Source organism: Condylura cristata, unplaced genomic scaffold, assembly GCF_000260355.1.
Source record: "Condylura cristata isolate star-nosed mole 26May11 unplaced genomic scaffold, ConCri1.0 scaffold00041, whole genome shotgun sequence".
NCBI lineage: Eukaryota > Metazoa > Chordata > Mammalia > Eulipotyphla > Talpidae > Condylura > Condylura cristata.
The window spans coordinates 315,354-325,932 of record NW_004567142.1 but is presented as its reverse complement, the minus strand read 5'-3'; the positions used below and the strand labels follow the sequence as shown (position 1 = coordinate 325,932).

General features: G+C 53.5%; 2 protein-coding genes across 3 annotated transcripts in view; both read left to right on the top strand.

Moving 5' to 3' along the window:
- BLVRB (biliverdin reductase B) overlaps positions 1–608 on the top strand; it is a 12,160-nt gene extending 11,552 nt beyond the window's left edge. Inside the window, exon 4 of the mRNA XM_004693894.2 lies at positions 375–608. Coding sequence (XP_004693951.1) covers positions 375–532 — 158 coding nt within the window. The 3' untranslated portion in view covers positions 533–608. The remainder of the gene's footprint in view (positions 1–374) is intronic.
- Positions 609–3,002: 2,394 nt separating this feature from the next.
- SERTAD3 (SERTA domain containing 3) lies at positions 3,003–6,236 on the top strand. Of its 2 annotated transcripts, none has more exons than XM_012733829.1 (2): positions 3,003–3,119; positions 5,029–6,236. In XM_012733829.1, exon 2 carries the CDS (start codon positions 5,035–5,037, stop codon positions 5,629–5,631), a length of 597 nt encoding a protein of 198 aa, XP_012589283.1. In that variant the 5' UTR covers positions 3,003–3,119; positions 5,029–5,034; the 3' UTR covers positions 5,632–6,236. The 2 variants fall into 2 exon arrangements, with proteins under 2 accessions (XP_012589283.1, XP_012589281.1); XM_012733827.1 differs by lacking the exon at positions 3,003–3,119 and adding an exon at positions 3,136–4,784.
- The last annotated feature ends 4,343 nt before the right edge of the window (positions 6,237–10,579 follow it).

Below are 10,579 nucleotides of genomic sequence, written 5' to 3'. Positions count from 1 at the left end.
GAATCCTCTCACCCTCTGCATCTCTAGTCTGTACCCCAGTTCTGTATGAATAAATAAACCTTTAAATAATAATAATAATAGTTCTTAGCGCTCACACTGCTCTGTTTCTTTCCATCCAACGTATGGTCTCTGAGCTCCCCACCTGCATGCTGAAGGCAGGGTTCTGGTCTCTTGTGTCCCTTGCTGGGTCCCGTCCCTGGCACCTACCAGGTCTTCATAAGGATTTTCCAGTGAGTGAACCAAGAGGCCTAGACTCACCTCCGGCACACAGGAAAAGCTCCCTACATCTTCCCAAGCCCACGCCTGGTCGTGGACTACACTTGTGTCGGGGACAGGGAAAGACTGAAATTGGTCCCTCTGTCTTTACCTAGCAGGGGATCAGCCGCTGACTGGTGCCTACACGGTGACCCTGGATGGACGAGGGCCTTCGAGAGTCATCTCCAAACATGACCTGGGCAACTTCATGCTGCGCTGCCTCACCACGGATGAATACGACGGGCACAGCACCTACCCCTCCCACCAGTATGAATAGGGCTCTGGCTGTCCTGGAAGTGGAGAACAAAGGCAGGGAGTAATAAATGTTGAGCCAAGGGCTTCAGATTATTCTAGATGGTTGAGCTCTGGGACTCTTCCTTCTTTCTGCCCATGTCTGTTTTGCTGTAAGATGTTCCTGATGATTTATTCATTCATTTCCTCTAAGTTTATTGAGCTGTTCTGTGCCCAAGGGGACAGAGATCACCCCAGGGGTGACGATGGTAGCTGTGAGCCCTGCCTGCCTTCATGGATCTCACAGCCCAGTGGAGGACAGCCTTCCCCCTGCTAGTGGTGACCCAGAGGACCAGGGCTCTGATGGAGGCAGCCCAGAGGCCTGTGGGCTTCCTTTGGGGGGCATCTGACTCCATTGAGCAAACAAGGGCTTGTGGGGTGCCCCACTCGAAACTTGCTTTGGTAACAGTGAGTTAGGGGAAGGTTCGGAGGTAGACTGGCATCCTCAGCAGGAAACCGAAGAACATGCAGCTGCTTTAAAGATCTAAAAGCCGATCGCTACTCCATTCATAGCTTTCATGGACGTGAGGAGGGAATCAGGCCCAAGAGGCTGCTCTGTGGAAGCTAAACTGTATAGAGAGATTATAAAAAGTTTGCGCTTTATGAAGTTCTGTGCAAGGAGCCGAGCAGGGGAGAGGTGGGGAAGAGTACCAGAAGCTTTGTGTGTAAATTTTCCTTGGCTACGAGATGAAGGTGGATTGGAGGGTGTCCAGAAACCCAGGGGCAGCAAAGCAGAGGCCTTCAGGAGGGAAAGAGAAAGGACCAGGAGCCTGAGTGGACAGTCCACAGGGGCGGGAGGGGGAGGCATCAAGAAGAAGGCTAGGACTGGAGCCTGGGGTCGGGCTTCTGGGGCCTCCCTGAGTTGGGGCAGGTTTGGGAGGTGGAAGATTTGCCCCTTCCTTGACATGTGGTATCTACTGTCCCCTGCTTTGTTCCCTAGAGACAACTGTTCCTGAGTGAGTCCCTCCCACTGCCCACACTCCCTCCCCCCAAAAAATCCCTTCTAATTCCAAAGTGCTACTGCTTCTGCAAATGGCAGGACCATTGCATGGACAAATTCCAACCTGTAAGAACTGGTCTGGAGCATCTTAAACCTCCCCTCCCAGGGGTAGACTGGAGAAAACTGCCTTCCCCTCCCCTTTTGGAAAAGTTGGTGGGAGGTGGGTGGGGGAGGCACCACTGATTCAGGCCTTCAGGACTGCAGCATTGTTTATTCCTGTCTATTTCTTTTTGCCACACTGGAGCATTTAACAAACTCAGCGTGCCCGGTACCCTCTGTGTGTCCAGCCCCAGGTGGGTGATGCTTCGTCCAGGCAGTAGGTGACCTAGAGAGCTCCGCCCCACCCTTCTTGTCCTACGGGGCCCACAATCCAGACAATGGAGGAGGAGTCTAGGAGACAGCACAAGACCCCATGGGAGCCAGAAAAAACGTTGACCCACCCTGGAGGGCTGCTGAGAGGAGGAAACCCTTGAGGTGAATTCTGGTGAGAGACAGCCAGGGAACTGAAGGTTTATTTTTCCAAACGAGGAAACAGGTTTAAAGATTCAGAGACTTCTTATTCTCATCTCGAGAACTTGCCACGTACCCGGCACTGGTGTAGCCCTGGAGATGAGGCAGAAAACCCACAAAATCTGGGCTCGTGATGTGGCTAGATGTGGCTAGCACTTGAAACCATTTTAGACAAAGTGAGTCGGTAAGACAGGATTTGGGAGTGGTGGTGGTAAGGAGCGTTCATCAGGTCCTTGAAGGACTTTGTGACAAATACGGAGTCTGAACTTTGTCCCCAGGGCAGTGGGGAGCTGTGAATGAGTTTCCAGCAGCGGAGGTGCCATGTCAAGAGAAGAACGCTGGAACGGCAGAATGATGCAGGCAGGACCACCAGAGGCCCCACTGAGGAAAACATCCAGGGGATAAAAATAGGGGGGCACCCGGTAAAGGGGCTAGGGGGCGGGGTGGTTTGCGGGAGGGCCCGGCAAAGAAGGGGCGGGACCGCGATCGCCCAGGCAACACAAACCGTGCCAAACTACTGGCTGGTCTTAAGCTGCGTCACCCTCCTCTGCTCCGCCGCTTCCACCTCGGGAACCCCAGGGGCGCGGCCTCCGGGAGTTACTCAGTCCCGCCCGTCTGGAGAGCGTGCTGGGCAGTCGTGCTTTCGGACGCGACCCAGACCGGACATAAAGGGATCGCGGAGGGCAATGCCGACACTCTCGGAGCGAGGGCAGTTGCCGAGTCGAAGGGAACAGCTCGCCATCCCCGTTACCCTCCACCCCAAAGACGTGACTCCGCCCCCGACCGTCGGAATCCTTTAAAAGGGCTTGGGCGCTAGGGAGGGGCAGGGCGGGCCGGGCGTCTCCTGGCGACCGGCCGTGGCCCCGCCCAGCCAATCCGCTCCCCGCGGCGGGCAGAATTACAGCCAATCGCGGCTCGCGGCTCGGCTCCGGGGCGGGGCTGGGTGGGCCGAGGCCAGACAGAGAGGCCCCGGTGGCGAGCGAGCGAGGCCCCTACCCGGCACCGGAGGCTGGCGAGGCTGTGCAGGCTTCGGGAGGTGGTCACTGCGAACCTGGCAGCTGAGGTGAGGAGGGGTCGCCCAGCTCTGCCCACCTCGGGCTGACGGAGGTGGGGGCGCGGCCGGGAGAGTGGTGGAGGCGGGGTCTCCGCGGCGGGAGGGGGAGCCGCGGATCAAGGGTGATAGGTTTTGGGGGGCCGGAGACGGCGCTTGAGATCCTGGACGGGAGAAAAAGTTGTTGGGGCAGGGTATTCAGGTGGAGGGAGTTCAAAACGGGGGCTTGGGCGGGGGGCGCGTTGAAGAAGTGCGCTAAGCTGGGAAGGAACTTTCGGAGCAGGGGATCCGGAGATAAGGACCGTTTGGGACGCCGGGATGGGCTGAGTTCATGGCCCCAGGGTCCTGGGGAAGGTGTGAGGCGTTGGGGCTGGGATCCCGGGCATTTGGAGAAGCGAGAGGACGCGGGACAGGGCTCTCGGTCTCCCGGACCCAGTGGCGGGGAGCGGATACTGGGGAGAGTTGCAGTGTCCAGATCTGGGAGTCGGAGGGGGCAGCTTGGCGGCGAAGTGGACAGGCGTTTGAAAGACAGGCGCATTTGGGAAAGTCGACGAGGTTAAGGGCTCCACATTGAGATACCTAGTCTCCCTGCGCAGTGGGTTGGAGAACGTGTGCAGGCTTTGAGCGATGTGTTGGGGCGTGGGTCTCTGCACCCGAGAGCAGTTGGGGGGCACAATCGGGACCTTCGAAGTCCAAAGGACTGGGAGAAAGCAGTTTGGAGCCCGAGCCTGGGGTGGGGGAGGGGTGTTCCGGGCGGGGAGGCTCAGACCCGCCGCCCTGGAGGCAGCGGAGGGCGGGGCTGGCAGGCGCCGGGCAGCTGGACGTCCGGGTTCCCTTCCCCCACCCACCCCGGGGCCGGTGCGCATGCTCTGAGTGAGGGCGGGGGAAGGCTCGTCCCTGTGGCCTGCGGAGCCCTCTGGGGATTGTAGTGCGCACGGACCTTCAGTGCCTGTGCCTAGAGGCTATTGGCCCACCTTTCCCAGAAGGCCCTGAGCCAAACTGGGCGTGCCTGCTTGCCTAGCAGGGAGGCGGAGCCTATAGTGTCGAGGTCTGATTGGTTCGGGCGGTAGGGGCGGGGCTTGGCCCGAGTCGAGTTCTAGCTGGTTTTCCTTTGGGGCGCGCTTTGGGGGAAGTGGGAGGCGGGGCCGGAGGGAAGGAACGAGGCCCCTTCCCTGCGGCTGGGAAGGGAATGCTCGGGTCCGTTAGGCGGTGGCTTCGGACAGAAATACTCTCCCTGCGTGCGAAGAGTCTCGACAAGTAGATGTCCTGACTCGAGTAGAGTAGGCATTTGGTAATATTGAATGAATAAATTAGCGGCTAACTCTTGTTCCTTAAGCGTTTCCTGTATGGTGGGACCTGTGCTTATTGCATGTGGGGTCTTCTTGACAACGCTGATAATGTTAACAATCCCCGTTTTACAGATGAGGAAACTGAGGCCCAGAGAGGTGATGTTACATCACTTCCAAGATTACACAGCTGAGCAATGTCAGAGACAGAATTCAAATCCAGAATGCTACCATCACTCCTGCTCTCTGTACTTCACACCTGTCTTGTGTAACTCTTTCGAAGAAAAGAGTGTTGTGGAAAGTACAGATTTAAGACTCAGAGGGACCTGAGTTGGGGTCTTTATGCTAACTTAGGATCCGCTTGCAGATGAGGAAATTCAGTCTCAATGAGGTAAATTCACAAGGCCACACACACAGGCAAGTAAGTGGGATTCAAACCCAGTTTTTTAAATCCAGATCTTGATTTCTTAGTCACATGTTTATCTCCTTCTTAGCCTTGTGGGATTCATACTGTCACCATTTTAAGATGAGGAAATTGAGGTTCAGATCATTACAAATCAGCAACCACCATATTGGGGAGATTTGGGGTTTGAACTGGCCGTGCTGTGTCTGACTTTCCTGCCTTCATTCCTCAGGACATCATGGTTGGGGGCTTGAAGAGGAAGCACTCAGACTTGGAAGCAGAAGAGGAAGATGAGAAGTGGGACTGGAGTCCTGCAGGCCTTCGGAGCTACCAGCAAGCCCTGCTTCGAATCTCCCTTGACAAAGTCCAGCGGAGCTTGGGCCCCCGGGCCCCCAGCCTCCGCAGGCACGTGCTCATCCACAACACCCTCCAGCAGCTCCAGGCCGCGCTGTGCCTGGCCCCTACACCTGCCTTGCCGCCGGAGCCCCTCTTCTTGGGTGAGGAGGACTTCTCCCTGTCTGCCACAATCGGCTCTATTCTCAGGGAGTTGGAGACCTCCATGGACGAAACTGAGCCCCCTCAGAATCCAATGGCTCCCCCAGCACCCCAGAATGAAGTGCTGCCCCAGCCTGACCCGGTGTTCTTAGAAGCACTGAGCTCCCGCTACCTGGGGGACTCGGGTCTGGATGACTTCTTTCTGGACATTGACACATCTGCAGTGGAGAAGGAGCCAGCTCTGGCCCCGCAGGAGCCTCCCCACAATCTCTTCTGTACCCCAGGATCCTGGGAGTGGAATGAACTAGATCACATCATGGAAATCATTCTGGGATCCTAAGACATTGAGGGGTTCCGTCCTTAGCCCAGCCTCGGCAGGTTGGCTCCCTGGATGAAACGCTGAGTTTCAGTGGGGGCTCCAAGCACTGATCACAGCTCCTTGCCCCCCATTTCAGGGTTCCACAACTGTCTTGCATGTGTGTGTGTGTCTGGTTACCCCAGCCTTCTGTGAAGGTGGGTCTTCTTCCTGAATTAATTTATCTGTTCCAAATGCCTTAACGAGACTGTTTCTGGGAATCTCACTTCCCTCTTCCACATTTCTTCTGCCTTTCCCTCCAGTTCTTCCTACTCCCCTTTTGACCACTGGGGCCTCAGGGAAGATAAAGCTGGGCCCATGGAGGGATGACAGGGATGTGCTGACTGTGGCTGTGGAAACCCAGACTCTGCCTCTCATACCTGGAGGGAGTGAGAGAGTCTGGCCTCCTCCCCCAGGCTGAACCCCCACCTCCATTGCAGGACCCCAGTCTCAGCAGCCTCCTGATACATAACCAGGCCGGACCACGTGCAATAGGGTGGGAACCAAACTGCCCCATGCCGCATTATTTAAAAAGAAAGGCGGGTTTTATGGTGGGGTGTTTTATGTTTTTTTTGATTGTTTGTAATTTTTTCTAATAAAAGTATTTTGGAAGGGGTGGTGTTGCCTGCAGTTCTTAAATTTCACTGGGTCAATTTAGGGATCTGGTAAATTCCCTGCCAAATCTAGGGGCAGGTATCTCATTAAATATAACTCACATTGAGTGTTTAAGAGCCCTGATCTACCTACTTCGTTTGAATGAGGTCATTTAATGTTCCGGATTATATAGAAGTAGACACTTGAACATTTCACAAAGGAGGAGCCTCAGGCTTACAGAGAAGCCAAGCCACTTGCTCATAGTCACACAGCCAGGAAAAGAAGACCAAGGAGCTGGGACTCACTCGTCCACCTCCAGAGTTGTTCTTCCCTATTGTGTTTGCTGCTGCTGGGTGTTTACATCCCCCAGTCATGGGACAGGGGAGCCTAGGTGAGTCATGTAAATTGTGGGTCAAAATAGAGGATTCTGGGACTTGAAAGTCTTTTGTTGTGTGAGGCTGTAATGGAAAAAGAAAATACCCAATGCCACCCAGCACGCAAATAATCTGTCTAGGGGATAGTAGCCTAGGAAGGAAGTCCGAGCGAAAGTTACACGGTGCTAAGGATTGATTTATTTGGGAGACGCAAGTCCAGACTGGTGAGCATGAAGCGGGAAGAGAAGGGAGTCCAGGGGAGAGGTCTGAGACTTGTGCTGTGCTGCACAAAGATGAAGACTGCAGGTGAGTTTACATGAGGAACTTTTCTAGAAGGGCTGCAAAGGGAAACCACACCTGGGCATAATCTTCAGACAAGGAGAGGGGGGTTTGTTGATGCTTTCTCCTTTAAAGTCAGATTCTCACCCTGAGAGGAGCACAGCATCTAACTGAAAGGGGTGGGTGTAACTTGTAAAGTTACCTGCCAATCCAGAGGGGGGCATGGTCAAGGAGGTTCATGCACAGATCTGCATCTCAATAGCCAATTACATTGGGTCATGTCTTCCAAGACCCAATGATTTTTATCACACAATTCCCAATTTCACCCAGGTCTGTGGGACCTCAAGTCTAGCTCCTATCTTCCCCGGAATCTTCCCCCCTTCCCTCACTCAATCCAGTCACACTTGTCTCTGGCCCCAAGTTCATTCCCCAGGGCCTTTGTACTTACAGTTAACTACCCAAAAGACACTCTCCCCCCTCCCCCCCCACCATAGCTTCCCCAATCCAAATCCACCTCTCAGGTCATCCCTGTTCTTCCTAGTACCACCAGAGACCACATTCCATTTAATTTTTTTTGTAGCATCTGTACAATCTTAGGCTATTTAAATCACTGATTATGGTTCTCATCCTGGCATATTGGGAACACTGGGGGGAGGTTGTGGGGTCCAGCTGTAACCCCCAGGCATAGAACCATGCTTGGCACAGGTGGGCCCTGGAAAAAGACCTTTTTTGCTGTTCAAACTACGCACCACCCAAACAACCCTTTCTACTACCTCCCTGAACCTTCCTCACACGTCTCTACGCCTATGCTCCAGCACACTGTTCTCTGCTGTTCCTGGAACAGTTCCATGTGCCCACCTCAAGACCTGCATAGTAACATCAGCCTCCCTGGTCAAGAATGCCCATAGTTGCTGGAATTTATAGAGTGCCTGAGTGGGCCACGCACATGAGTAAAACAGTGCCTGCTCTCATAAATCATCACAGTGGGGAAAGGCTGAAATAAGCACCAAAAAATTAGTAAAATGTAGTCTGTTGGCTGACGATTAATGCTGTGGAGTAAAAGAAAGCAGATGCTTTTTCTGGATGCTACTTAGATGGGACAGCAGAGAACACTTCACTGACAAGGTGACATTTGAGTGGAGACCTGAAGGAGAAGGAGGGAAGTGAGCCTGGTGGATCTGGGGCCGGTAATGATTCTGGGGGAGGGATAGCCAGGGCAAGGGCCCTGAGGTCAGAGCAAGAGGGGGGGTCTGGCCGCGAGGTGGTCTTTGTAGCTGGAGCAAAGTGAGCAAAGTCAAGAGTACCAGGAGCAAAGGCGGAGTCCAGGGGAGCAAATCACGAGGGTGTTGTGGGCGCCCCAAGGGAAAGACTTGAGCCTTACCCTGAGTGAGAGGGATGCCACAGAGAAGAAACCTGAAGCACCTTTTAATAGGCGCTCTCTAAGCTAGCTGACCTGTGGGGTTCCTGGCCAGTACGGAGGCCCAGAGCTCCGTGGCCTACTGCCGCAGCTCTAAAAGATAACCAAGTGGAGGCCCGGTGTAGTTCGTAGAGCTAAGGCCAGGCCTGTGTGCGCAGCAATCCCACCCTCCAGGTGGACAAAGTGAGGTCCGGACAGGCCTAGCCCCAGCCTCGTTAAAGCACTGGCTAGAGAAGTGGAAAGGCTGCCCTGCAAAGGGCACCAGGTCTCAGAGGGCAGAGTCCACCTTCTCCGACCTGCCCTCCCCCGCGGTGGGGGATGGGCCGCGGCGCCGGGGGCGTGGCCTGCAGCCCGGCCCCGCCCGTGCGCCCCTCCCCTCGCCCGCCGCGGGGTACTGGCCTGCAGGCGGCGGAGGCCCAGAGCCCTCGCCCGACCGGCGCCTCCTCCCTCCCTCGGGGCTGGGTGGGGTGGCCGGGCGGGGCGGGGCGGGGCGTGCCGCCTCACCCCCTCCTTCCCTTGCTGGCGGAGGCGCCTCCTCGAGCCTGCCGGGCCTGGTGGCTTCGTTTCTAGTTTCATTTCCCAAGGCCCGGGCTCTCTCGTCTCCCTTCCCCCAGCCCTTTGAATTCTTGGCTTCTCCACTTTCTGGTCTCAGTTCCTATGTCACCTCCTCAGGGAGGTGCTCCTGGACCACAGACACACCTCTCCAGACCCCTTTATTATCCTGTCCTTTTTGTTTTCTTCAAGTCAGTGACCAGAAGCAGAAGTCATCTTCATTTATTCATCCTCAGCGTTTTTCTCATCCCTCGCGGAACAACTACAAAAAAGGGTTCACAGAGTGCTCAAAACGATCTAAAACTGGCGACGTCCCCCCTGGCCTGCTACAGTCCAGCTGCAGTGGTCTTGCAGCTGGGCAGACAGCTAGGACACTCCCACCTCTGGGCCTTTGCACAGCCCTGGCCTCGGCTAGAGCATTTTCCTAACCCATGACGTCTGTGGAGACCCCTTCCCCAGCAGCAACTTCCTGTCTACACTGTCCACCTCTCAATCCTGTCTACACTGTCCACCTCTCAATCCTCTTACTGCATTCTCCTTTATTCTCTCCCTTTCCATTTGTCACCTCAGATAGAAAGAAGCTTTTTCGAGTTTAGTGTTTACCGTCTCCCATTGGAGACTTCTGTCTGTGGTTTTACTGCCTTGTCTTCGGTGCCTAAAACTGCCTGACATACAGAAAGAAATCAATGCATGCCTGCGAATTAAGGAAGGCGTTCGTTTTCATCTTTCCTTTCTGTCTCCATGACCTCCCTAGACCCATGAGACACCCTGTGAAGCTTACTTAGCCAGTGCTGTTCCCCCAACATCTGTAACAGTATCCACAACAAAGTGCTTAGTAAATCCATGTCCCTCAAATGTCTCCTACCAGCTCCTCTTCGGGTATGACCCAGAGCAGAGGCCTCCTTTTCTCGCCAGTCCATAAAAATAGATCGCCAGGGACATGATGTGAACTTGCTTAACAGGTAACTCGTTCCAGTTAGCATTTTACTTTCTTTTTATTATGAAAAAATTCAAGCACATATAATAGAAAAGATGGTGGAGGGGATGTATTCCGGTATCTGAATACCCTCCCACCTAGATTAATTATTAACATTTAAAGTTGTCTTTATATAGGTATATGTGTTTATGCACATTTTTTCTTTTGCTGAAGCAAAGTAAATTACAGACATCTTGACATTCTATCCCCATTTGCTCAGCAGGCATCTCCTAAGGTTAAGGTCACTCACTACAGTCTACAATACTATTTTACATCTAAGAGAATTAAGAATTCCATAATATCATCTCATATGCAGCCTCTCCTCAAATTTCTCCAAGAATATCTTTGATAGTATGACTGTTTCCTACTCTTCCAGAATCCAGTGAAGGTTCTCATGCTTCCTGGTTTGTAATAGACATTTTATAGTGCCTTTTATTTGGTAACGTTCTCCCAGTCCCATCAATTCCTTTTTGTATTCTCAGGAAAATACAAAATATGGAAAATACAAAATATTTTGTATTTTCAGGGAAATACAATTTCCTGAAATTGATTTTCCTTGTGCTATACATGTCACACACATTCTATATTGGTTTAATTGTGTTCGGATAATGTTCTGTCTAATTGTGTTCTGTAAAATGTTAACTCTGTTTCCCATAAGCTGGAGGTTGGCTCTAGAGACGTGATGAGGTTCAGTGGATGCAATTTACAGGGGAGATTCCGCAGAGATCTGGTGTGTGTCCT